This window comes from Aulonocara sp. 'chitande type north' Nkhata Bay, linkage group LG13 (genome assembly GCF_057382095.1).
Source record: "Aulonocara sp. 'chitande type north' Nkhata Bay isolate Kocher_YH1m ecotype deep benthic linkage group LG13, A_spYH_male_GT1.1, whole genome shotgun sequence".
Lineage (NCBI taxonomy): Eukaryota > Metazoa > Chordata > Actinopteri > Cichliformes > Cichlidae > Aulonocara > Aulonocara sp. 'chitande type north' Nkhata Bay.
The window spans coordinates 26,763,294-26,790,881 of record NC_141356.1 but is presented as its reverse complement, the minus strand read 5'-3'; the positions used below and the strand labels follow the sequence as shown (position 1 = coordinate 26,790,881).

General features: G+C 39.8%; 1 protein-coding gene across 1 annotated transcript; it reads left to right on the top strand.

The window, feature by feature from the left end:
• Nucleotides 1–1,778: 1,778 nt before the first annotated feature.
• On the top strand, nt 1,779–26,160 carry loxl4 (lysyl oxidase-like 4). The gene is made up of 15 exons (XM_086259541.1): nt 1,779–1,833; nt 2,898–3,231; nt 5,125–5,441; nt 5,522–5,736; nt 12,339–12,377; nt 12,567–12,780; nt 12,870–13,047; nt 17,531–17,685; nt 17,779–17,946; nt 18,304–18,466; nt 18,545–18,788; nt 19,636–19,751; nt 20,080–20,216; nt 23,438–23,549; nt 23,637–26,160. The coding sequence occupies exons 2-15, from the start codon at nt 2,919–2,921 to the stop codon at nt 23,705–23,707; spliced, it is 2,442 nt and encodes an 813-aa protein (XP_086115667.1). The 5' UTR covers nt 1,779–1,833; nt 2,898–2,918; the 3' UTR covers nt 23,708–26,160.
• Nucleotides 26,161–27,588: the final 1,428 nt, after the last annotated feature.

The window sequence follows — 27,588 nt, the reverse complement described above, 5'->3', positions numbered from 1 at the left end:
ATAGTCTCTGGGGCATCTTTACACAGCCTGCACCTGGGGTCTTGCCTGGTGTGATAGACCCCAGCCTCTATGGATCTTGTACTCAGAGCTTGTTCTTGTGCTGCCATGATTAGTGCCTCTGTGCTGTCTTTCAGTCCAGCTTTGTCCAGCCACTGGTAGGATTTCTGGATATCAGCCACCTCCTCTATCTGCCGGTGGTACATACCGTGCAGGGGCCTGTCCTTCCATGATGGTTCCTCGTCTCCCTCCTCTTTCTTGGGTTTCTGCTGCCTGAGGTATTCACTGAGCACTCGGTCAGTTGGGGTCATCTTCCCAATGTATTCTTGGATGTTCCTTGTCTCATCCTGGACTGTGGTGCTGACACTCACCAGTCCCCGGCCCCCTTCCTTCCGCTTAGCGTACAGCCTCAGGGTGCTGGACTTGGGGTGAAACCCTCCATGCATGGTCAGGAGCTTTCTTGTCTTTATGTCAGTGGCTTCTATCTCCTCCTTTGGCCAGCTTATTACCCCAGCAGGGTACCTGATCACGGGCAGGGCGTATGTGTTGATGGCCCGGATCTTGTTCTTACCATTCAGCTGACTCCTCAGGACTTGCCTGACCCTCTGCAGGTACTTGGTGGTTGCAGCCTTTCTAGCGGCCTCTTCATGGTTCCCATTTGCCCGCGGGATCCCCAGGTACTTGTAACTGTCCTCTATGTCTGCAATGTTGCCTTCTGGTAGTTCAATCCCCTCAGTTCTGACTACCTTCCCTCTCTTTGTTACCATCCGACTACACTTCTCCAGTCCGAACGACATTCCAATGTCATTGCTGTATAGCCTGGTAGTGTGAATCAGTGAATCGATGTCTCGTTCACTCTTGGCATACAGCTTGATGTCATCCATGTACAGGAGGTGGCTGACAACTGCTCCGTTCCGTAGTCGGTATCCGTAGCCAGTCTTGTTAATGATCTCACTGAGGGGGTTCAGGCCTATGCAGAACAGCAGTGGGGACAGAGCATCTCCTTGGTAGATCCCGCACTTGATGGTAACTTGTGCTATGGGCTTGGAGTTGGCCTCTAGTGTTGTACGCCACATCCCCATTGAGTTCCTGATGAAGGCTCTTAGGGTCCCATTGATCTTGTACAATTCTAGGCATTCCAGTATCCAGCTGTGGGGCATTGAGTCATAGGCCTTCTTGTAATCAATCCAGGCAGTGCACAGGTTGGTCAGTCTGGTCTTGCAGTCTCGGCTGATTGTTCTGTCTACCAGTAGCTGGTGTTTTGCACCTCTGGTATTCTTGCCAATTCCTTTCTGTGTCCCGCTCATGTATTGACCCATGTGCCTGTTCATCTTAGCCGATATGATGCCTGACAGGAGCTTCCATGTAGTACTGAGGCAGGTTATTGGTCGGTAGTTGGAGGGGACCGGTCCCTTCTTGGGGTCCTTGGGGATCAGGACCGTCCGGCCTTCAGTTAGCCATTCCGGGTGTCTTTCGTTAACTAGCAGCTGGTATATATATATATGTGTGTGTGTGTGTGTATATATATATATATATATATATATATATATATATATACACATACACATATATATATATATATATATACACACATATATATATGCATATATATTGTACAGACACATAGGTCCCATTCAAATGAACCAGCTTTACATTTTCTAAGTTTTGTATCAAAGAATGAAACCCAGACAGAAATGTACAGAGGAGGGAGGCAGGGAGGAATATAGGGAGGAGGGAAGAAAGGAGGATTGAGGAAAGCCTTTGGTAGGCACACTCCTTCACTCAGTCACTCTCCCCTTGTAAGTGACACCCACCACTACATTTGCTGTCTGCAAGGTGAGTGATCCTTCATCTTAACTTCTCATTATTATTATTATTATTATTATTATTATTATTATTGTTATTATTTCCATGTTTACAGGCTTCTCACTTGTTAATTTCATTTTAATTCAGGCACATCTGACATCAAGTGTAACAGGTGTTTTAAGAGATAAAACTTTGGCACAGGTTCTTTTACTCTGTTAGAATTTCTTTAACATAAAGTGGATACTTTTTATGTCTTCTAGCTTCGGATTTACAGAAGTTTAAACATTCTTAACTGCATTTTTGTAAGTTTTTAATATCCACGAAACATTTTTTCTCTGTAGGGCTTTCCTGTGGCCGTCAGTGATTTAGTGTTTCACTTTTTGCCCCCACTGTGCTCTTGTTTGGCTTTGACATTTGTCAACTTCCAGTTTAAACCTGCCACATGTTTCTGTCTGGTTAGTTAGCCTTGGGGAATGTTTACTTACGTGAACTGTCATACAAAAGTGTATCTCTAATTATACGCCTGTGTCTGACATGAGTGCAAAGTACTCGTTTTATGTACTCTGGCTTCCATTGCATCACTATAAGATTTATGCGACAACTAAAATCTAAATGTGGAACGCCAAAACAAGTCAGGTTCTATCTCTGATTGTCAGCAGATTAGTTACCACTGCAATGTTAACTGTGTCTGAGCCTAATTAATTTCTTGATGTGATATCAGAGAGGAACACACTGGTAGCATAAACTACCTGGTAGACACACTGGTAGAGTAAACTACCTGCAAGATTTTGTCCAGAGGATGTCACCGTTGGTCTGTTTAATATCCAGGCCTCTCGTGCTATCGTCTGGTTGGCTGTGACTTGTTACTCAGTAGCCTAAAGGCGGTAATACCCTATTATTATTTTTTTGTTGTTGAAGAGGCTTAAATATTGGTATTTTGCTAATTTTAAGATGAACTTCAGACAGTTGATAAGGACTGGCCCTTGACTTTATACTTACTGGCAAGCCAGTTAAATTGTTTCGTGGCATAGTTCGAATGGCAATTTATGAAAAGTTGAACAAAATAAATAACGTTTTTCAATTTTTATCTACAGACCTCATCTTCTGAGTCAGTAATGGCCTGCAGTCTATCGTTCAGCCTCTTCCTCCTTGTGCTCCTGTCCCTTTCCTGTCCCGCTCGCGCCGAACCTCGGAGGACTACAGCGTCTCAGCGCAGAGTGTCTCGCGCACCAGCTCTCAAGGTCCGCTTGGCAGGCACCTTCGCGCGACAAGCGCACGAAGGGCGCGTGGAGGTGTTGCACAACAGCACTTGGGGGACCGTCTGCGACGATGAGGTGGACATCAAGCTCGCCAACGTTGTGTGCCGTGAGCTGGGGTTCGAAGGTGGCTTAACGTGGGCTCACAGCGCACAGTATGGAGAAGGAACAGGTGAGAGCACTCCCTGTATGAAGTTACCGTGCAGTCTTCTTTGGGAGTCAGAATTTTTTTTTTTTTTTACTCTCAGTTTAGTCTTGTCAGGAAAATCCAAATTATATGTTGGGGGGGCTCTGACTGGGTTTTAAATTTTGACAGTTAGTATTACACAGACAATTTAGCGTCTATGCCACCTAACTTACTGTCATACTTCATTAATTGTTTCAACAATGTAATATTATTTTAAACTTTTTATTAGGGCAAATACAAAATGAACCAACCAGATGGCAGGAACATGGTGCTTTTAGACATGTAGACATAGTCAGGAAGATTGGGGAAGAAATGTGATTTAAGTAGTTTTGAACGTGGCATGATAACTGGTCTGAGTATTTCACTGCTAATCTACTGGAATTTATCCATATTACCATCTTTGGGTTTTACAGATAATGGTCCAAAAAATGTAAAATGTTCAATGAACAATAGTTCTCTGGATAAAAATGTCTTGCTGACACCAGAGGTTAGAAGACAATAACCAGATTATTTATAGCTGTACAACTGAGGTATGCAGAAGAGCATCTCTCAATGCTCAACATGCCAAATCATGACGCAGATGGGCTAATGTAGCAGAAGGCCACACCAGGTGCCTCTTCGGTCAGCTAAGAAAAGGAGACTGAGGCTACATTTTGCACACGCTCACCAAAATTGGAAAACTAAGATTGAAGACGTGTGTACTAGTTTGACAAGTCTCCATTTCTGCTGCGAAGTTCACATATTGGTGGTTGTAAAACTGAAATAGAGAACATTAAAGTAAGGCTCCGCCCTGTCTTGTATCAACACTTTATGCTGATGGTGGTGCAATAGGCATATTTTCCTGGAATACTTTGTACCAATTGAATATTACTGAAAAGGCTAAAGTCTATCCCTTTATAACCACAGTGTGTCTATCGCTTGATGCCTGTACTCAGCATGACATATACATTTCAAAGCTCTTTCTTGAATGGGACAGTAAGTTCAGTGTACTCAAATGCCCTCCACACCTCACCAGATCCCAATCCAACAGAGTACCACTGGTATGTGGTTGAACAAGAGATTCTCATAAAGGATGCACAGCCGACAAATCTGCAGCAGCTGTATGATGCTATCATGTCAATATGGACCAAAATCTTTGGAGAATATTTCCAGCACTTTGTAGAAACTATGCCACTAAGAATTAAGACTGTTTTTAGGGGAAAAGTCAGTCCAACCTGGTGCTAGCAAGGAAGAATAGAATAGAGAGCAAAGGTGTACAAAGTCAAAGGAGCTTGCACAGACACAAAGGTGTACAAAGTAACTGGTGGGTATAGCTTAAGATTTATTGGAGTGGCAGGCAGCCACTAACCTGTCTACTCCAAAACTTCCACAGTACAGTGTGCTTGGCTCACAACTGTATGGCTTCATGAAAAGGCAGCCAATTAAGACATTCAAAATAACTAACATCATAAAGTGACAAAGATAACTCGTTGTGGGATTGGAATCTACATCTCGTTAAGGTTGCCTGGCAGGCCGGCAGAGCAAATATATGGGCTGAAAAAGGGCATTTGTTTTAGAATAATGACAGCATTTGCTTGCCAGAGTTGTGCAACACTTGCCATGGTTTATGGACATTCTTTACTGCTGCTTTTAAATCCAAATTAAAGAGTTGAGTGGATTCGGGGAGCAGGATCTACAGCAGTCTTCCTTGTAAAATACTATGTATCTACTGCTAAACATGCCACTAAGGTGCAACCCTAAATCAGTGTAGCACTAAAAATCAAGGGTTAGGTATTTAAGAAGTGATTCTGGCTGATGTTTAGATGCATCGGCCAGTCTGTTACTTGATCAATGAAAATCAGAGTGAATCAAGTTTTGCATCGTTTATTCTTTTTCAAGGCCCAATATGGATGGATAATGTACGCTGTGACGGCTCAGAGAAGTCCTTGAAGGACTGCAAACACAACGGTTGGGGAGTGAATGACTGCAAACACTCTGAAGATTTGGGGGTTGTGTGCACCCCTGAGCGTAGGGCGGTGAGTCAGCCAGCCAGCAGAGCCCACACCACTGCTCCAAGGCCTAATGGTAATACTGCACCTCAATGGCAGGGGCTTGTGGACACCCGCGGGCAACCAGGGTATGGATATTATGGAAATGGACATCCATATGAGGTTCCCAGGTTCCAAAGGCCCCATCATCATCACCACCACTATCAGGTACAACAGTTAATGTTTGGCTAATTACTGCATTATTTGTAGAAAAATATGTAACAGTAGTGACATTTGTATTCCCTAAGAGGCAAAGTAAGGTGCAAATTGAGGAGGTCCGTCTTCGCCCCATCCTCATGTCTACAAAGAAGAAGAGCCTTATGACAGAGGGTGTGGTGGAAGTGAAGCATGCTGGGAGATGGAGACAAGTTTGCGACAAGGGCTGGAGTCTCAATAGCAGCCGGGTTGTGTGTGGGATGCTTGGCTTTCCAGAGGCTACTCAGCACAATGTGAGAACATATAAGTAAGTATGAATCTTTCTCACTAGCTGCACTGACAGCAATACAATCCACTTTTATGAGGCCAGGTCATTAGATTGCAAAACACTGGGCTGTTGACTGTAGTTCAGAAGGGCAACATGCTATGCCATTCATCTGACTGTTAAATGACTACAAACACATTGTGAAGAATGGATAAAAAACAACAAAGCAGCAGCAGCAGCACTGCAGTTAGAGGTCTTGCTTTGGGCTTATCTTCCTCCCCCAGCCACCGCTTTCCCATGTCCCTCAACCCCCCCTTCTTTCCTCAGCCTCAGGATGATGATAAAGGGGATCCCTTACTCCTCTCTACTGCCCTTTCTCTACCCCTCTCTCTAGGCAAATCACCTCTGCACACCTCATTGCCTCTCACTCCCTTTCTCCTTCTGATACCATCTTCAGCCTGCAGCTCACAGACAAACAGCTCTACTTTAACTTTTAGATTCCAATGCAGAGGTGCAATATCACTGCTGATTGTGCTCTTAACTGTCCCATCGATACAATGTGTGAGACAGAGGTCGCTTTTGGAGAGCAGGATGATGGTATGTGTAGAGTGACTTTCTGGCAGGAGAATCTCTGTGGGCTTAAGTAAGCCATGCTTTTCTTTACTTTTACATGCCACCACAGAAAAAGCATGTGTGACTTGCTGGCAGTGTGCCAATTACTTTTTTCCTATGTTTCCCAGCACTGAAAGTTTGGTACATCTACAAAAAACAATGCCTCTTTTAGTGCATTACTTTAGAAGCATGGAAACCTCTGCATTCATTTGTGTTTAATTTCATTCAAGTAATGGTACAAGAACACTTTATAAATACAGCTCACACTAAAACTAGGAAAATATCACAGAGCTCTGAAAATAACTTTTAAAAGGATAAGTAAAAAACACAGTGCTGTTGTCTCACAGCAAGTAGGGATAGGAATGAATCCACTGGCCAGCTGGGGCCTCCCTGTCTGGAGTTTGCATGTTGTGCCTGCATAGACTGCGGTTACTCTGGCAGTCCAAAAGCCATAGGTGTGAATGTGAATGGTTGTCTGCCCTGTGTGTTTGTTAGCTCTGCGATACACTGGAAATCTCTCCTGTGTGTACTTCGCTCTATGGCAGCTGGGAAAGGCTCCAGGGCCCCAGCGACCCTTAAATGGAGTTGTTGTTGAGAAAATGGATGATGGGCTGGGGATTGTGTTTCTTTATTACTGAGAAACAGAAAAGAACAACTTCTCAATGTGTTCTTTGCTACTTTTTATGTCATGACAGTGCTTAAGCTTTTCATTTTACTCAGTTTGATTGTTCAGTCAATGAAAGAAAAAAAAAAAAAACACAGACAAATGAAGATAGTTGTTGCAGTTTTATGTTAGTTTGGCAGACACAGTTTTTAAGCCAGGTAACAAAGTACCCTGCTGCACAGGCATGAATAATGAATGATGTTGACCTCATCTCATTGACTTTTAGCATGAAGGAATTTAACTTAAAAACCATACTTAAAATATGGTTAAGGTTCAGTATAAGCATGTGCTTACTGCAATTGTCCCAATGAGCATGTATCTTTTTGCCCCTTTGGCCCGCATCCTCTTTGTTGAAAAAAAAAAACCAAACCCTCAGCAGTGGTTTTTGGGACTCTTTATATTGTAAACCACGGGAGGACCACACATTAGCAGAGGATTATTGTGGAAGATGGATCCAGGTGGATCTTGCTTGTGGAAACCTGCCATCTATAGATGATTCCCAGTTTAGCTGTTCCGTCCCTCTACTGGCTCAGGTTACTCTGACTCAACTGGTGACAAAATCTGCTGTAGGTACTACAATCCTCATGCTTCTGAAATGCTGTAACTGTTAAAGGGAAGTTGATTTGTTTTATAGACTTTTCTGAGTTTTTATTGACTTGACAAACTATTGGAGTGCAGCCACTCTGAAAGTATTTCTGCATTGCCCTTGAATTATGCCATCTCTGTTGAACTTGTGTGTTATTGGGAACACAGTGAAGCTATAACCTGATTCTACTGTTGGAGGAGGCGATCGTATGGCATCATATCTTCAGTAATAAAAGTCCCTCCGAATAAGCTGTTGTTTAACAGCCGAGCCCGACTCTGTACACGGTCTGTACAGGATCATTTATTAGAGCACAGCTTCACCGCATTGCAGGTGTGGTGCTTTTCATGCATCTACTTGATTTTCTTATGCAGTATAGATTCACAGTACAGGTACAAAACACTGAAAATGTGTAGTGCAGGTTCTTGTTTAGGGGAATTAGATGGATAGATTTGTATGGTTCGAATAGAGGTGATTTGGCTGCTTACCAGGAAGATTGATATGCCAGTGGAGGACAGGGCTGTTATAGCTTGAAGGGCTTTTATTGACATCTTCAGGGGGATATGCTCACTGTCTTTTTTTAATGTTGTTTTTAAATCCTCTAAGGTCAAGTAAAAGGAACTTAAATAACAGGACTTGTCCTGCTGTTTTAGCATCTGACCAAAGCCACAACAAAGTGCACAATACTGTTTATCTTAATGTTCAGCAAAAAGTACTGTAAGCCAATATCTTGAATTCTTTTATTGCATGTATAAATTATAAGGCTCTGTCATGGAAGTGGCTGTGATACATCTGGGTTTGTCTTTCTTGGGTATGACCAGGGGTTTTGCTAAAGCCTCAGGCACTATATTAGTCTGAACCATGATGATGTGTTTGTTTCCAAATCTGTACCTGTTTTCTGTCTCCACAGAAGCATGTTTGTTCCCTCTTTAACATGTGTTTTTGACTTCAGGCTGTTTCAGATACATTTGCTGGAATGCCTTTGTTCGAAGTCACATAAGCAAGTTGTTCAACAGACTTGGTTTCTAAAATCTGAACGTGTTAAATGTGAGGTTACAAAATAACAACCAGAAGAATACAGCAAAAATGTTCATTCTGTTTCAGACTGGGATTAGGGATAAATGTAAGGTTGCACTTTTGACTTGACTTAAATTGCCACTTTGTACTCTAATTACAATCATGATAGCCAAAAGAGTCATAGAAAAACAATTTGGTAATTTGGTTGTTAAGCGTTCATGTAACTTCTTTCACTTTCCAAAAAAGCATAGGCTTGTACTGCACGGTTTGAACAAAGCCAAGCTTTCTTTCCAAGTTTTTCTGTCCATTCTTAGAAATTCCAGACCCTGCCATGACTCTTCCTGTGTCACTTGGATGAAATTCTGAAGATGCTATAATTACAAGTTGGTCAGGACCAAAGCTCTCAGGGATTCTGCTGAGGGTGAAAAAACACCCCCAATTATAGCCGTGTGTGAGAGAGAGTGAGACGAAGATGGCGAGGATGGAGGCAGAGAGTAACAAGAGAAGAGCGGATGGAGAGAAAGACAGAGAGCAGCAGTCAGACGAGCCAGATTTTCGCTTGCTCGTGTGAAATATAGCCAATTACAGCTGCAGTTTGCAGCGCTGCCTGCTGTGTCAGCAGCTGTCTGTCTTCCTCTGTCACCGTAGTGATTTGGGGACTTAACTGGGGACTTTATGTTTAATTATGTTTCAGTTAAAATTTTCTTATGACGAACGTATCATTTTCAGGCTTTTGGGTGACATTTTCTTTGACCAAATTTGGTTTTCCTGTCTGATGTCTGTATGATCTTCTTCAGTGTTCTTCCCTCTAATTTATTTTCCCATCTTTTTATTTCTGTGTGCATGCCAGTGGCTATTTTGTGGCTTGGAACAGACTGTGAAAGGTGGTTTTTAAAAAGGACTTGAATCATAGGCATTTGTATCACTTCACTTGGGCCTAGCAACTGTTTCACAAGCAAGATTTTCTACCATAGCCACTCAAAGTAGGTTAAAAATGTTCTTTAATTTCTTATATTGGTTTATATAATTCTCTTTATATTATTTATTTTTAATTATAATAATTGCATCCATTTCTATTCTGTGTAATTCTACTTGAAATCTTTTTTTCACTTTTCTTTGGTGTCTACTTTAAGGTAGATCTTTGCTGAAAAAATGGATGTAAGCAAGTCTGATTATTATTATTATTATTTTTTTTTTTTTTTGCCAATACTGGTTTTTAAAATTTATCTGAGGTAAAGCAAAATGTCATTTATATATAATTCTGTTGTAACGTAGCATCAGAAGATGTAGAAATGACCTAATATCACTGCTGAGCAGTGTAAAGCTGATAAAACCCAAACAGTGATGTAATGCATGTCTTTTTTAACAAGCAGGTGTAGACTCCCTATCATTATCTTCATTTCTTTTCCACAACATGTGCTGGACACACTATTTGGCTGATGAATGCTGTTGAGGTGAAAAACAAGTGAATACTGGGGTTGTCTATTCAGATAGCTCAGATATACTTTCATACAGCTCCTATCCCCTCATATTTTAGTTACATTGCATTATTTCTTTTTATATATTTAATGTATTTATGGCTTTCATTGTGCTTGATTTTAGCATGGCAAACAGTGCTGTAATTCCGTTAAATAAAATACCCAAAGGTATCATTTATAGTCTAAGTAGTAGTCCTGTTGGCTTCTGAAGAGGGTAAATGGTTAGCTGATTTGTCTGTGGCGAGGTCACAAACAAGTCACAGACATGTTTGCCTCATGTGAAAATGAGTGTGTAGCTGTTCCTCGCTGTCTATCTTATGGTACTATAAAGCCACATGGTAGACACATTTAAATGTTTTACAAGTGTAATTCAAGAGACTGTAAAGTTTAAGTGTTAAATTTGAATGCAATTTAGTCCAAGTTACAGTAAGATGCATGACAATATATAGGGCTTTATTTTAAGCTATGCACATTAGTTAAAACAATGGCTTCATGGGGTTTTGTTCGATATATTTTTCATGTAGTTATGTATCAGGGCAGGGCTATTTATGCAACTGATCTTTTACAGATGTTCGTTTTTGCATTTATGCTTCAAATGGGCCATAGAAAAGGACTGGTTTAAGATTTGAGATATATCTGTGAATTTCAAAACGTATGTTGAATGATTCCTGAAATAAAAACATGTTATTAATACTGAAATACTTTTTGAAGGATTGTTTATATTTTTAGGTCTCATTGCCTACTTACTACTTATAGCTTTAGGAAACAAGTTATTATGTGATTCTGGAAAGTGTAAAATCAGCAGCCCATGACTTTACTCAACCATCAGCATAACATCATGTCACTGACAACGACTTTCTTCATTCCTCAGTTTGTTTGCTTTTTTAATGGTTTGTCTCTTACAACTTTCCAGGAATGTCCTGAGTTTCATGTCCGAAATAAAAATATTGACCTGCCTTAACTTTCATACAAATATGCCTAGATCTTCGATGTGTTTGTTTCTTTAAATGGGAACACCACTCAAATCAGAACTGGATTGTTTTTCATATATATTGATATTGATACTGTGTGTGTGTATTGCCACTGTACAGGGTGGTTTGATGAAAGCCAGTACATGCTGGAGCCCAACAAATAGGTCTTTTTTCCTGACTGAAGAACATTAATCTTACTTTAATAATAACTTAAGCCACTTGTCCAGACTTATAAAATAAAAATGTCACTGTGATTGTGCCATGTATATTCTTGAGTGTTTTGGTGTAATTGATGTGAATGTTGGTAATGGTGTATGCAGTTTGCAGTGGTTGGAGGATGTCCTGGTATGATCTGTTTGGCATGTGTGCATTGTGTGTCTGCCAAGAGAACAGACGGCTTTCCTCTCCACCGCTCTCCCAATTCAGCCAGCCTAGTTGGAACATAAATCTCTGTTTCGATCTTACAGTTCTTGGACATTCAGCGTCGGGGAGTGCCAGAGGTTTTATTTGTATATCGTGCCTGGTTAAAGCCTGTTTTTTAAGAAATGTTCTTCTTCACAGACACTGTATGGCATGCTTTCCCTCCCCCTAGTGTGGTTTTGGAGATTAACAGCATAGATCAGAATATCTAATTTTTCATTTGTTTTTTTGTTGTTTCTTTAATCTCTTTATAGCTCACATCTTGGTGTCTTTGCGTAAATCTCAGCTAAGCAGCATTGCTTGTTCCGAAAGTCAGAAAGTCTGGGTTAGTTTATTTAATGTAAAAGTGTGTAATTTAGATAAAAATTACCCTGAACATTTTTGTTGAACACATATTTATGTTGGTGGGTACAGAACATACTATTACACAGGCTCTAAACATAAACAGAGTACACTTGGGAAATAGCAAACAGCCCACATTCAGGAAAGAAATACATCATACTGAATATATACAGAGAGATGAAAAGTGAGGTTCCTGAAAAAGGACAAGGATTGTACTAAACTGTACTAGTCATTACTATCAATATATCTAACTTTACACTCACCACAAAGCCACAGCTAAATTTGTTCCTGATTTATGTGCAGAAGTTATATTTGCAGCTGCACGGTTAATTTCAAGTAACCCAGTAAGGCTACTTTTCTAGTAAAAATGAAGTTGGTGTTTTAAGTGTTTGCTACTGCTCTCTGTGCTGAAAACACTTTTAAGTGATTGGATTAGATAGAAACAAAAACCAGCAGATGATATTCAAATTGGTCCAGGTGTGTGTGAGTGTTTGTGTTTGCAACCTCAGAAAACAGACAGTCCTGATCATGTCTGTTTCTGTTCTGTTCTTTTACAGGAAAATATGGGATACCAAGGTTGAAGATCCTTCAACAAGGTAATAAAAATGACCCTTTTCACCCTTTGTTTCTTATCTACAAATGTGCAATTTTATAACAACATTCCTGTATTAACTATACAGGAATTACTACTACGTAATATCATTAAGAAACACTAACAAATTAAAACCAAATTGTTAGTATCTTTAAGAATATGTTACCTACAATTTACTTTCTGTTCTTTGCAGACTGAGTCTCATGGCAAAAAAGAAAGGATTTTGGGTAGAGAAAGTTCATTGTATAGGCACTGAGAACAGTCTCTCAGAGTGCCATGCTCAGCTGTCAATCCCCCGTAGTCCTACCCCTTGTAAAAATGGGAGACATGCAGTGGTCAAGTGTGTACCAGGACCTCAGTTTGCTCGCATCTCTTCAGGAAGACCTCAAGCGCCCTATCCAGTTGTGGTATGGTTAAGAATTTGTATCTACATTTGCACAATCATGTAGTTTTCTTAGTAAACTGATTTTTATTCTCCCTTTGTTGCCGTATACAGCCTGTTCGTCTCAAGGTGGGCCCCAGACTGGGAGAGGGGCGTGTGGAGGTGCTCCGTGATGGAAAATGGGGGACTATCGTAGATCACTTGTGGGACAGAACAGCAGCCAGTGTTGTGTGCAGGGAACTGGGCTTTGGTACTGCCAAAGATGCGCTGCATGGAGCCTTTATGGGTCAAGGTAAGACTAGAAATTGCTGTTGCCCAAAGCACAGACTTTCATTAAACATTCTGGAAAACTCCACATTTAATGAATTCATTCTGCCTGTATAATTTGGATGCTTGAATGTGTTTCTCATGCGTCATGGTATTCCAGAGAAGACAGGGAGACTTTTCAGCCTTTTGCTTATCTTTTGTTTACCATAGACGCCGCACCCGTCTGCTCTGACTGATCAGATAATGTGTGGGCATGTGTGTTTGTCTGTCTGTCTGTGTATGTTGCCTTGTGAAGCTGCAAATGTGTTGATTGCAGTATCTCCAGCTGTGATTATGTGAGTCTTGTGCCAGGACTTCCAGCTGCCCAAACAGCATATGCATGTGTGTGTAGACAAACACTCACTCACAAAATGAAATACTATACGCCATAGTAGTTTATATTAGTATTTGATACTAAAGCCAGAGACATAATCTTGCTAGATTCAAGCAAGCTTTTCATTCACTTACTGAGAGCTGTGGTCTTTTTGCTTTAATTTCAAATGTCCAGCTTTGATGACACACACAGACGCAGTCAGTACCCAGCTGCACCAGTGGTGACCCCACCCTTACGAGATGTGAGAACAGCTTCCCCATGCCACATGGTAGGGAGTAGTCTCTAATCTTGCTGATGGAGATTAAATGTGGGATGATGTTCTACTGGTCTAGCTGTTCAGTTGATCACAAAAAGCATATTTTTATGTCTTTTATGTGTTTTTACCCGATTACCTCTTGAACTGGCGTTTGTGTTACCTTAAAGAACTAAAATCAGCTTTTTTTTGGCTTTCCTCAGATTCAGTTGCATTAGTTTGCATACACATTGTTTTCTGGTTTTAATCAGTTATTTGGCCAGGCTTCAAAGTCATATGTTTAGAATAGACAGAGGTGTATAATTTGTCAGTTTTCTATCTCGGTGGAGTTTCGTTTATTTAACCACAATGTTACAATGTTTTTTACTGGGATTCACTTCACCTGGTTCTCCTATTCATTGCACGCATACACAAATACACAGGTAGAGAGAAACTATTGCAATCATAACTGACAGAAAAACACAGTAGCTGAAAATCTTTAATTAGGTTTAAAAAATAAAAATGCCTCAGAATTGGTAGATGTATTCTTCTTACATTTGTTATATTTTACTTCTGTGAGTTGGTTTCTATAATTGGTGATTCACTCATACACTTGCAACCCTGTTTTTTTGTGGCTATGCATTGACCAGAGCAGAAAGCTTTACGATGGGATATTATCTTGACCTTCAGATTTGCTCTTTTAGAGACGTAAATAGGTGGAAATTTTAGAGGCCACACAATGCATTGCACTGGCATTTCATCAGCAAAGTATTATAACTGCTTTGCCTCTAGACTTTTAAAATCTTTTAAAAAATGCAAATACAAAATGTCAGTTAACCATGTCACTTAAGTTAGTTACAATCAAAGAATACTGCTTTATGTGGATAACGTTGGAGCACTGATAATATAATGTCACTGATTTCTTGAAACTCTGCAGTCATTTGAAAATAGCAGAAGTGATACACGATAGTATAGTACAATTACACTCCGCTGTCCACTATATTAACCTCAAATAAAGTATATCCAATATGTACCAGGCTGCTACAGACAAACCATGCTTCTTTTATATGCATCAGACCAGCTGGCTGCGCCTTGTTTAGCTCACTTGGCGGTTTTAGAACAATAGCAGTGATATGATCTGCTAAGAGTGAATTTGGAAAGCGTCATGCCGCCAGTCCTAAAGTACTCAATATTCAAAGCTCTCTCAGATTCAGCTTGTCATTTTTATTACCTGATTTCCCTGGTGCTCAGAGGACATATGCATACTGGGCTAAATGTCATTTGAAAAGGCCTAGTTAGATTCATAGATGGAATAAACTCTCACAGGAGCAACACATCAATGTAAATTTGTGTAAAAAGTGTTTACTTTTGCCAACTTGCCTATACCTATACATCTTTAACGCACACAAAAAAAAGATTCCTCATCATTTCTGTCGTATCTTTTTGCCAACAGGACCCCACAGAAGAGCATGACTTTATCACATTTGATCATCATAAATAATGTGATAAAGGCTGTGGTCGAGTTGACTGGTTGATTACAGAGTGAAGTGCACCAGTCAGATGTTCTGCCTCTGAATGTGGCCTCCCTTATCAGATTTGTTGAAACGCTTGCTTGCACGTATTAAATGGCCTTTATAGTATACAGACATAGAATATCCCAGCTGGATTAGTGAGATGCCATCTTCTAACTAACCTTGAAATCCAGATGTCAACATAAATATGAAAAATAATACATGCCGATCTCGGTGCAAGTTTGCTTGTGCCATTTAATTTCAAATAAGCAAGCAAATCTGTGCAGAAATTTAAATGACTGTTGCATTTTACAGGGGAAAAAAGTCTTTTGGCAGGGAGAGAGAGACATTCCATGGAAAGAAAAACATTACACACATTTAACTGTTCCTAAAATTGAGTTTAATTTCAGAGAGGACAAGAACAGGGTTTCCCTTGTAACCACTAACCAACTATTTGCGCTATTCTCAACAAGAATGTAACTGATATTATGCTCTTTCCGTCCTCAAAAGTCAATTTTCTAATCTCTTCAAATGATCTTTGGCATATCCCAGTCATAATTACATATCAACCTTGCTGTTTCTTGTATAGACTAAATTTAAGATACCACATTTATATTATGTCTCATTATTGCTCTCATAGATGTATCCACTCTACAACCTAGATATTTTATGCTTGTGTTCATGTTTTAATTATTCGGCAGAATATAAGAGAAGAAAGGTTCTCTTCAGACTCCACCCGCAAACTCTTTAACTCCCATCATCATTACATTTATCATCATCATCATCAGTGAGTTAAATTACAGGGACAATGTTTCTATTTCCTTTCTTAACCAACATTGTTATTTTTGCTGTGTAATTTTACCCGTGAAGTACGTACATATAAAGCCATTTTGATGCAATAGGGGAGATTAGGACTTGGTCTCATTTAACCTAAGCACTGCAGCTGTAAAAACTGTGACAGCTCAGCTGATTCTGGTGTAGAAAAGTAGTAATTTGTTGTTAGAGCTTGATCAGTCATGTGATTGTGTTGTTAATAATTAATACATACAATCAATAACGAATTTACAGTTGTGTGTGTTTAAGTTTGTGTATGTGTGTGTGCTGGCACGCAAATGTGTCTTTTGAGGATGCAGTATTTTTGTTACTTGTTGGCTCTAATGATGATGGTGATGATGGTGCCTGTTGTTGTTTAGATAAAGTTGTGCTTTATCTTAAATTTAGATGATTAGAGATCTTTAGTCTGATTATAATTGATGATCCTTAACCAGTTTTGTTTCCCCTCTTACACTTGGTGCCGTACACCCAGTGTATAATGTTTGTGTACTATAGTCTACACAGTGGGAACACAAAGAGTTTAGTAACACTCTCAGTGGTTGTGTGTATTTGTGTGGATGCAGAGTGCATGTGGCTTTCCTGGAATTTATTTTAAGCTTTTGTGGATTTCCCAAACTAAGGCTTAAATAGATCTTGTCACTGTTCGTTTTGCTTTAAATTGTCCCCCTGTGTTTGTCTTCATATGTTAAACAGTGGGATTTTGGCTCTAGTTTGCGGCATTTACCATGCAGATAGAGGTAGAAGTGGTTTAGATATGTCCTTTTCATCCATGTGAACCCACGCATGGTGACCAGTATGGAAGAAGGCCTACAATCTACCAAAACCAACACAGAGACCTATTTGGTTGGGCTGCAATCTGGTCCCAACTACTTTTACGCCCTTTTTCTTGGTTTTGTTTTTCCCATAGTTTTTGTGGTTTGGTTGTGTTTATTTCAATGCTACTTTATTTCTCAGTTTACAGTTTGTGCTTTGTGTTTTAGGAAAACACGGAAGCCATAGTTTGTTGATATCCTGTCATCGTTATCACACCAGCTATTTCCCTAAGAACTTTTGCATTTTCCTATGTTGTTTAAAGATTATCTGGGTTTAAATAGCAAACAAATCCTTGTCTGAATCCTTTACAATGCTGACATAGCTTTTGCTTTTTTGCTCACCCAAGGTGGTGGACTACACACAATGTAGTAGTCGTTGTTGTTCGTAAATCAAAAGAATGGTGGTAATGAGGTGTGACAGATGCCCAAAGTAGATGTTGGTTGTGCTGCTGCTTGGCTTGCAGAAGCATTTTTTCATGACTGATAGGAACTTTTCATTGTTGGTTTGATGCTAACATAGAGGAAGCTTTTCATATGAAAGGAATAGTGAGCCTCGGTTTTATGTGTTTGCGCTCTTTTGCATGACAGAGTCTCGTAATGCCATTGCATCTGTGGTGGGTGGCCTCAGACAGTCACAAGGGATATTGCCCTTCAGTTATGCCCATGCTCTTTGGGTTTTCATTTGTTCCCACTTTTTTGATGCATCATTTTTTTTTAATCTAATAAATCTCCTCCTTTCTATGCAGGTACAGGGCCCATCCATATGAACAATGTTCAGTGTACTGGGCTGGAACACTCTATTCTAGACTGCTACTTCCAGGAAGTCCAACCATGGACATTCAAACACAGCCAGGATGCCTCAGTACGCTGCAACGTTCCTAAAACAGGCACAGAAAAGACGGTATGAAATCTACACCATCACAGTTCATGAGCTTATGAGCTTTCACTTATAACACACCATCCACTTAATTCTTTTAATTCAATGGATTTCAAGGTGCGGCTTGCTGGTGGTAGAGTCCCATCAGAAGGCCGTGTAGAGGTGTTGATGGAGGTTGGGGGTCGTAAACGCTGGGGCTCTGTCTGTAGTGAGAACTGGGGCATAACCGAGGCCATGGTGGTATGCAGACAGCTGGGCCTGGGCTTTGCTGCCAGTGCTCATCAGGTAACTATCCCCTTGACAAACATAACAAGTTATTTTGATCTCTTTTTATAGTGCAACCAACTTTTGCCAAAGTATTGTCATCAGTATCTGAAATGTTCTAAAAGGACAACGAAGCACTCCCACTTCTAACCCAATTAGTTTAATTTTGAAAATGTCAGAGTAAAGTGGTCAGAGCCATCTTTCCTCTAAGATTTATCAAAATCTAATCTGCAGTGTCTTAAGGTATTGATGAGAAATAAATGAACACGTAGAGACCAATCCATAGTCACAGCCCCTTCATTAACTTCAACAATGACTGGGAAATGATGACTATGATACAATTTATTGATAGAAAACTCTACACCCTTCTTTTGACAGGAAACCTGGTACTGGCCTGGCGACCCCAGTGTCAACGATGTGATTCTCAGCGGAACTCACTGCGTCGGGACAGAGCTTTCAATTCAACAGTGTCGTCGTAACAACCATATCCATTGTCCTCGTGGAGGTGGAGCAAAGGCTGCTGGGGTCAGCTGTTCTGACAGTAAGTTGCAGTTTTTACCTGTAGTCTTCCCTTCTCGTTCAGTTTGAATCTTAAGATAATCTGTTACACCTGCTTCAGCGGCACCTGACCTTGTTGTGGATGCCCAGCTGGTCCAGGAGACAGCCTACCTGGAAGACCGTCCTCTCCATCTTCTGACCTGTGCCAATGAAGAGAACTGTCTGTCATCATCTGCTGCCAGGATGAACTGGCCTTATGGCCACCGACGCCTGCTGAGGTTCTCCTCCCGCATCATGAATTTGGGTCGTTCTGATTTCAGACCCAAAGCATCGAAAGAGAGCTGGACATGGCACCAGTGTCACAGGTATATTATCCCTGAAAAGAGGTAAAGAGAAGTGTAAAATTGCTTTACTGTTTAGGAGTGTGGGTTGACGGAGTGGAAAAAAACTTTAAAATACTGATGTAGGATGTTGTGGTTGCCCTTATGGTCACTCTGAGTGTTTTGGGTTTTCACGAGCTGTCAGAAATATTCAGGCAAAAGCATGTTCTTTATTCCACATATGAATGTGGAGTAATGCTCCTTACACACTGAGTAATTAAAGGTATATTTATTTTAATTGCATTCAATTGCAACCAGGGAAAAAAAACATACTGATGTGTGATCTCATTCCCGTGGACACGGCAGGAAGCGTGCAATATGGCCAATAGACATAAGCGCCTTTGTCCATCACTAGGTCTCAGTTTCTTTTCAGTAGGAACAGAGCACTTTCAAACCTGTCAGGATAAGCGAAGAGGGTGGCATACTGTGCTGACTGCGTGAGATGTCCCAAATCACGAACCCTTCTACAGCGCGTGTTTGTGGAAATGATGGTTGCAATCGTCTGGCTACCACAGGTTAGGTGTAATACAAAGGACCGTGCAGCCTACGTGCAGTCAAGTCTGCCTCAGTTTATTACAACATATCAGAGCTATGGATGTGCGTTTCAAAGCCTGCCATTCATTTAGAATGAATAAACATTTCAACCAAGCCAGAACTAAAATAAGCTTCTGTGAGAGGTGTTACGGTGACACCCTCTCTCATGTTCAAGCAGTGAGGTCATAAGGATATAAGCCATAGGGAGCTAGTGTTCAGTAAGTGTAAATGCACACACTCAGACATGCAGACACACACATACACGCTCTCACCTGGACTTTCCCATCTGTCGTCACAGGCACTACCACAGCATTGAGGTGTTCACGCATTACGACCTGCTGACTCTGAATGGCACGAGGGTTGCAGAGGGACACAAGGCCAGTTTCTGTCTGGAGGACACATATTGCCCTGATGGTAATTTTCAGCACAATTCAGCCCTCCTTCCAAAAAACCCATAATGTTTCCCATTAGTGACAGAAAATTAATATCAATATTTCAGCTACAGCTATTCAGATTTTTACTTTGTGGTTAATGTATTAGATCGCCGCTGTTGTTGTTTGTTCACTCTCCATTTACTTGTTATATCATGGATGAAATAGCTCATATGAAAAAGCCCATTGTTCATACAGTATGCAGTCCAGTACAATTCAGAAAGCTAAAGGCTCTTAAAAATAACAGGGAGTGCCAAGCATTAAATGAGCTTTGATGTTGTGATTGATAATGTTGCTGATATGTATTTTAGGCCTCCAGAAACGCTTTTCCTGTTATAACATGGGTGATCAAGGCATCTCTGTGGGCTGCTGGGATACATATCGCCATGATATCGACTGTCAGTGGGTTGACGTGACTGATGTACGGCCAGGAGACTACATATTCCAGGTCAGAAGTTTATATTTGTCACCTTTTCTTTTTCCAATGTGGGAAAATCTTATTGCCAGAAAAATGAAATATAAGTAACTTTGCTTTTCAGAAAACACTTTAAAGTAAAGGGAAATAGGCTTATTCTGTTAGAAAAGTAGGTCTGTTTGGTTAAAATGCAACTACTGTCAGCACAAACTGCAGACTTCTAAGTTATCTCAACAACCTTCTTGTGACTGGTGGAGAATTAATCTGCTGAAAGATCTGCATATAACAATGATATTTTTACACATATACTTTTGTTCTGATTAAACAAACATGATACTGTATAATATGCCCTTTAATGAGCTTCTGTTTTCAAAGCTAAGCTAAGTGATTGTTGGCTGCATTATGTATGGCATACATTTAGAGTACTGTGCACAAATCTTAATCAACCTTCATTTTGTAAACTTATTTTGCAAAGTGGTCTTGAGCAATAGTTCTCTAGCCTTTCTGAAAGTCTTTTTCTTTGGACTTTGAGTGCTTTTTCCACTCACTTTCAGGTGATTATATCTTTAGGCACTTTGTCTCTAGCAGGCTGTTTCAAAAGCACATATATGTTCCAATGTCATTTGTTGAATCTATGTAAAATGCCAATGATAACAAAATGTCACAGGCATAAAATAATAATTTTGCGCAAACAAGGTGATTCCTAAAAACGTATTAGCTGAAAACTTGATCCACCTTGCAGTACTATCTGGAAAGCATCTGATTGGAAACAGCTTCATTTTTCAGCATGGCAATGATCTCAAACACACTGCCAATGCAGTAAAAGTATACCTGGATAGAAAAACACATGATGGAACAGATCTCAGACCTCAAAATTATCTAAATAGTGTGAGATCATCTGTACAGTTAATGGAACAAAAGGCAGCTACCCTGCAAAGATGAGCTTTGAATGTCTTTCAAGAAGCCTGGAGAACAGAGACTACTTAAAGAAATGATAAGAAAGCTTGCCTAAGAGAATTCAGGCTGTGTTGAAGAATAAAGGTGCTCATACCAAACATTGTACAACCTATGCTTTTACTTTGTATGCTTTATTTTGGACACTTTAATACGTTGCTGCACCTATTTCCCATTTTCCTAACAGAATACAAAGAAAATGGTTGGCTTAGGACTTTTGAATAGTATTTTATGAGTGCAGTATTAATGTTCTCCTCTAATTTCCAGAAAAAAATCACATTTATTTCTTAAAATGTTCAACTGGTTCGTCAAGATCAGAGATCCTTTTATTAAGAGAGGTTCACAGGCTTTAAAGGTGGATTTCCTCATGGCTGGTTGTGGTTTCTGTCTATTTCAGTAAAACCTACTAACCTTCTTCTAAACAGTCACCACCTTAACCATTCATGTGTCTCTCATTTCTTTGTCGACTGAAGTCATTGTGGCTGCCAGTCTAAAACACATCAAGGACTCCATATCTCATTATCTTCCTTTTTCAGTACAGACCTCTGATCTACCAGTCTTCAGATCTGAGCATGCTCCCAATTACCTTCTCGATGTGGTAGACTGGTTACAGTATAGCTCACTGTTTGATAATTATTGCTGTTACTCAGTTTGTCTGAGAGGTTGCACTAGGTCTTTGTAATTAACACTGTTCTGCTGTCTGTTTAGGAAGAGTTCATTTAATTTTGGCATGATTGATGTGTCATACTCATATATAAAGGCATTTGTTAACTGTATGTATTTTGAGTAAGATGAGTGGGCGTAATTAAGTGGCACACTGCTGTAGCATAGTATGGAGGCAAATAAAGGCCAATACATGATAGAACAGGCAGAAATTGAGTTATATCAAATGACAGGAAGAGACAGGAAACGATGAAAGTGCAAAGGTCATCATGAAAGGGTATGAACCAATTTTAACTGAGAGAAACGAGAAAGTAAAACCTGTGAAGGAGTTTTTCACTGAGGCTGCAGAATTGGAAAAATACAAACATCTCTTATAGCAGTGCTCCTCTGTGCTGTGTTCTTTCATTTATCTAGTAAAGTGCAGATGATGCCTGACTACAGATCGCAGGCTGTACAGGAGGATTTAGCAGGCCTGCCCTTGAACCACCCAGTGCTAATGAAACACACAATTTACCCAAATTAACTAGTGCCTCCCTTTAGTCAAACAGCACCTAGTTCCCTTCTTCCATTAGGAACGGCTAATTTACCACCAAGGAATTTCTCCTGCCCTGTTTTTATTTTTATAGCTACTTTCTCACTGAGCAACGCACTCTGTCACCGAACCAATCTTCTGCAAAAGCCTCATACACTCTGGTCCAACACTGTAATTTACACTGAAAAATTAAGAGAGTTTTTCTGCATTCACTGTGTTTTTAAGATGGTTTCTCCCTTTTTTTAGTATAGTTAGCCTTCTTGCTTGCTTTAAGCAGTTTGTAACCTGTACTTAAAGTGGGTGCAGCAGTTTGCAGAGCAACCATTACAGTAAATGGCGTCTCAGTATTATCACCAGACCAGATTAGGAGAATGGTTGTATCAGCAGTTACAGAGTTGCTCTGCAAATGACAGACTAGGCTATTAGTAGAGTGTATGGCAACATTCAGAATAAGACTAATTTCAGACACATAAACATTCTTATGCATAACTACTCTTTTGCAAAAGACTTCAATTTCAGGCTAATTTCAGGCCCTTGTTGTGCACTCCAATGTCAGCATGAGGAGCAGAGAAGATTTCCCTTGCAGACACTTTGGGCACCTGTAAATTTCCAGAGCTTCTTACATGGCCAGTTGCCATAATTTGTGTAAACTGTTAAATCTTTTTGTACAAGATGTAAAAGCAAGAAACAATAGAATTCCTGTGGTCAGTATATTTTGTGCTTTGCATAACAAAAGCATTTTACTGCCCCATGTTATTCAGTGTATATATTCAGCTGTAGACTACCAGCTTTAGGTTCATGTGAAAGTACCACATAGTGTATTTATCCTTACAATAGTAATACTGTATGGAAAAGTCATCCAACTTTTTATAGATGAGAAACAGACTGACTATAAAAACAATACCAGCTACGAGTGCAGTTTAATAACAGGCCCTCAATTTTAAATCCAACTGCTCTTTATTTAAACTGCTTTCCCATGTGTGGGGAGAAGAGACTTGTTCCTTCCTTAGCCACGAACATGGTCTACTGAGGATACTTTACTAGACCAAAGTGTGCGCCCTGTTTCCTAATAAATAACGTCCTATATTATCGTTTTATTTTGCAGGTGGAAGTCAACCCCTCACTGGACATGGCTGAGTCTGACTTTATGAACAATGTTATGAGATGTCGGTGCAAATATGATGGCCACAGAGCTTACATGTATGGATGCCATGCAGGTGAGGATACTAAAAATCTTTCTGTTTTTTTCACATTGCCGTAAGTTTCAGCTCTCACCTCTTATTAATGATGTTGTTCCTTTACAGGTGATGCATATAGTGCAGAAACTGAAGACCTGTTTGAGCATCAGAGGCAAATCACCAACAACTTTCTGTAGCCTGTCCCAGGTTCCAGGAGGAGGCCTTCTCATGTGGCCCAGGGACCACTAAGGTTGGGTTTACGTTGATGGCATCAGGCTCTTTGGATATTAGGACCCACAATAATAAAACTGTGCCTGCTCATCTCCTTGCAAGATGTGGAAATAATAATACACAACAGCGGCCATTGCAGAGACACTACTCAACTCACCGACTACAAGAGTTGGGAGGTTAAAGATGGTCGACATGTTTTTTACTCTAGTTAAGTAAGATTTTTGTTATTATAACTACAATATTTTTTGTGAATGTGGACTACTAGTAACTTAAATTAGATTTTAAAAACACATACACATGAAAGACCTTCATGTCACTGTAACTAACCTGCCACAAAGACAACAGGGATGCCGATGCTGTAAGGAAATGACACTTTCCCCCAATATAGAAACTTGGGATTGGATCATTTGTAATACTTGTGTTATTGGTGCTCTTTAACAATACTGTATGTCATTATATTAACCTCAGTATATTTCAGGTGAACGGTACATTCTGGGTAGTTTTCCTTTCAGATTATTTTTACTTTGGTTTAAAGAAAAATCAGCATTTTACAGAAGTGTAGCTGTCCCTCTCATCTAGAGTAGATGTCAGATTATTTTTGTGGAACAAAGCACTTTATCTTTTAAACATCAGTATTCTAGTTTTGTCCCCACTCTTGTTTCATTAACCATTAAGAATTTTATCATTTCATATTTACATGTCAAAAAGTGAAATACAAAGGGGTTTTTTCATATTCAATGTGTTATTTATGCTATACATTATTACTTTATTTATTCATGAAATTGACACCTAAACAACATTCTTAGTCAAGACGTTGTTAGCTAGAATCTATATAAAATGTTTTGCTGTTTTTCTGGACCAGTGGATAAATCATTTATACAGTTGTTAAAGTATTTGGTATTTGAATGACCCCATAATACAGCTGAATAATTGTAGATATATTTTATTATATTAGTAAAACAACTGTAATGGTAAAGTGTTTTTTTTCCCTCTTCCACCCTCTCTGATGGGAGAGAAAACTGGTGTGACAAGACCACAGCATTGGGGCAGGCAAGAAGGCAGGCTGGGTTTTGAGAGCATATAAAAAGCCTTTTAATTGCATACGTTCGGTTAGACTTACTGTTAAGGTTAACATTCGGGGTATAGCAAAGACATTACAAAGAAACGCTATGGAGTAGTTACTTAAAAGGGACAAATTTGTGTTTACGTGTTTACATAGGCTACAAGAAAAAGATTTTCTCAGAGATTTGGCAAGTGAGGGAAAGAGAGGATGGAAAAGAAAAGGAGAAAGACAGAAAGGGATCAGGGTTTGGAGAAAGACTCAAGCAGACATACAGTTTTACTACCAAATCTGTGTTTTTTTGTAGGCAGCCATACAGCAACCACAAGCTGGCATTTTCAGCTCTCCTACGAGAACAACATGTTTGTCTGGGAGAAAAAAATGGAATAAAATATCCTGTTCATGTTTCAACACTGGCCTTGTTTGTGCTTACAGAAGGCCTGGTAAAACGTACTGTATATTGTACACTTTTGCTGAATCTCTTAGCACAGCAAACAATAATACAACATTTTCTTTACAACGTGGAACACGTGTTAATGATGTTATTTACCCATTAATGTGTTTGATGTGTTTGGCTTACTGGCTTAGTGGTTAAACCCATTAAGATGGTTTTCTAATGGACAGATTCCAGGACATGTTGTGGAAGAGACACGTCACTCATAAAGACAGCTTCAGACTTAATTAATTTCTTCGGCAGATTGGCGTAATCCAGGACTCTTTTTTTTCCTTGACAAAGAAGGCCCTTTACAGCTCTGTAATCATGCATGCCCAGCTAAACAAAGAGATTTTTGGGGGGGAAAGTCTAAATTTACTGTTTGCTGATGCTTTTCTGTTGTTTTGTGCTTATGTACAGTGTATTTTGACATATTACGGCCTTTTTCTGTGTTATTTAACATTATATGCCACTCCATAGCTTAAGTGGCTGTATATTCATCATATTACTGTATTGTTTTCTACGGCCAGTTGTGCTTTAATTCTGTCTTTTAAGCTGAGAGTGTGATCTACGTGGTGCTTATCTACAAAGCTGTACTCTCAGGGATTTTGACCTCATCTAAAAACTAAAAAACATGATGTGATTAAGTTTGCCTTTAGCTGTGATGCATACCTTATGACACCAAATAAACTGGATCTGTTTTGTTTTTGTTTTTTCTAATTTTATTTTTGTCAACACTCTTACAAAATGTAATCTGTACCCACATGTTTATCTTGCAGGTAAAATTTAAGGTATGAAGGTGATAAGCTTTGTTACGTCTTTCCTTGAGGAAAGTTAGATAGACACTGTCTGAGTCAGAGCCACATTTCAGTTAAAGAACAAATCGCAATCCATTCATCCATCATAACTGTGAATCAATAAAACTTCATCACATACAAAGTTGTCCTCTGTTTTCTGCCTCCTCCTTGCATGATGTTGCAGAATACTTGTTGATGAGAAAACGAATCAAATTCTGTATGAACTCGGTAAAAACTGTTGATGTGATATTATGTGTAGCATTAACTTTTACCTGCTCTTGATGTGCAAGTTAATTGGTGGGAAGATATGTGTCGGGTATCTTATGTTCTTCAGTTTTGTATTCCCTTTTAAGATCTTAGGTTTGCTCTGACTCAGTCCCCTTGTGAATACTGCCTCTCAGGGGAACTGAGAAATTGACTAACCATTCCAGTAAAAAAACAAGAAAGCATTAATGACTAAATCCAAACATACCAACTTTGGGAGACGTGGGTAGAGTAATCAACTATGTCTGAACAGAAAGTTTACTTTTAACAAAAGTCTGATTTGATCACAGCTGACAAATCCACCCAGAAAGAAAACAGCAGAGCTGTGAAGTGGTCACTCGCTGAGATGAAACAGCTGCTGGGCAAACAAGACAGGAAAACTTGAAAGCAGAGCACCTGGGGTCATGGAGTGAGTTCAGCATCCTTTCATGCACTTTCACCAAAGCGCACACGCACTATGAGGCAAAACTTGACTTTATCTTGACTTCTTTAAAATAAGTTATTTTTATGCTAAACTTTTTAAGTGAACCGCATGCAACTTGGAAAATTCCACATGTGTCTTTTACATTTTCATTTGTTCTCTGGAAGACAGTTCCTTACTTCTTTGGAAAGCACGCAATTATCATTTCATGCAGGCAGACACAAGATACTAGTGTCTGCTAGAATACGTGCTAGAATATGATTTTGTTAGTCAGAACTTGATTAAATCTCCAGAAGTGCTCATGCTACAGTGTAGACACATGTGGAACTCAAGCAAACGACATCATTGTATTGAGATGAATCAGAAATTGAGGAAGGAAAAACCAAGGAAATATGAGCATACCCCATTCATAAGCAGTTCTCATTTTATCCTTACATGCCCACTTCCTGTTTGCAGCACATGTTTTTATTTGGAGAGCCCCCACTCCGCCCTGACCTAATGGGGTCCACAGACAGCTCCACAATGGAGACTGTGTGTTCTCAGTGAATGACAGACCTGTCCATACAAGCTACAGGGAACCCACCAACCATTCACACGCCAATAGTCTCTCAAATACACACACAAACAACTGAACTACATAACAGGCTTTGCCGTCATCTCTTTTGGAGGCAGTGTTCCATGGTGTAGCAGACAGACACGAGTGGATTTCTTGATAATATCTCAGATTATTGAGCAGGAATGCTGTCCCTGAAAGCCACGTGACAGCTTTTTGCCTTCACGTTGACTTGCTTTTTTCTGAATCACTTTCAGGAAGATGAACTTATATAATGTTTGAATTTGAAACTATGCTGAAGATGATCACTTGGGTTTTC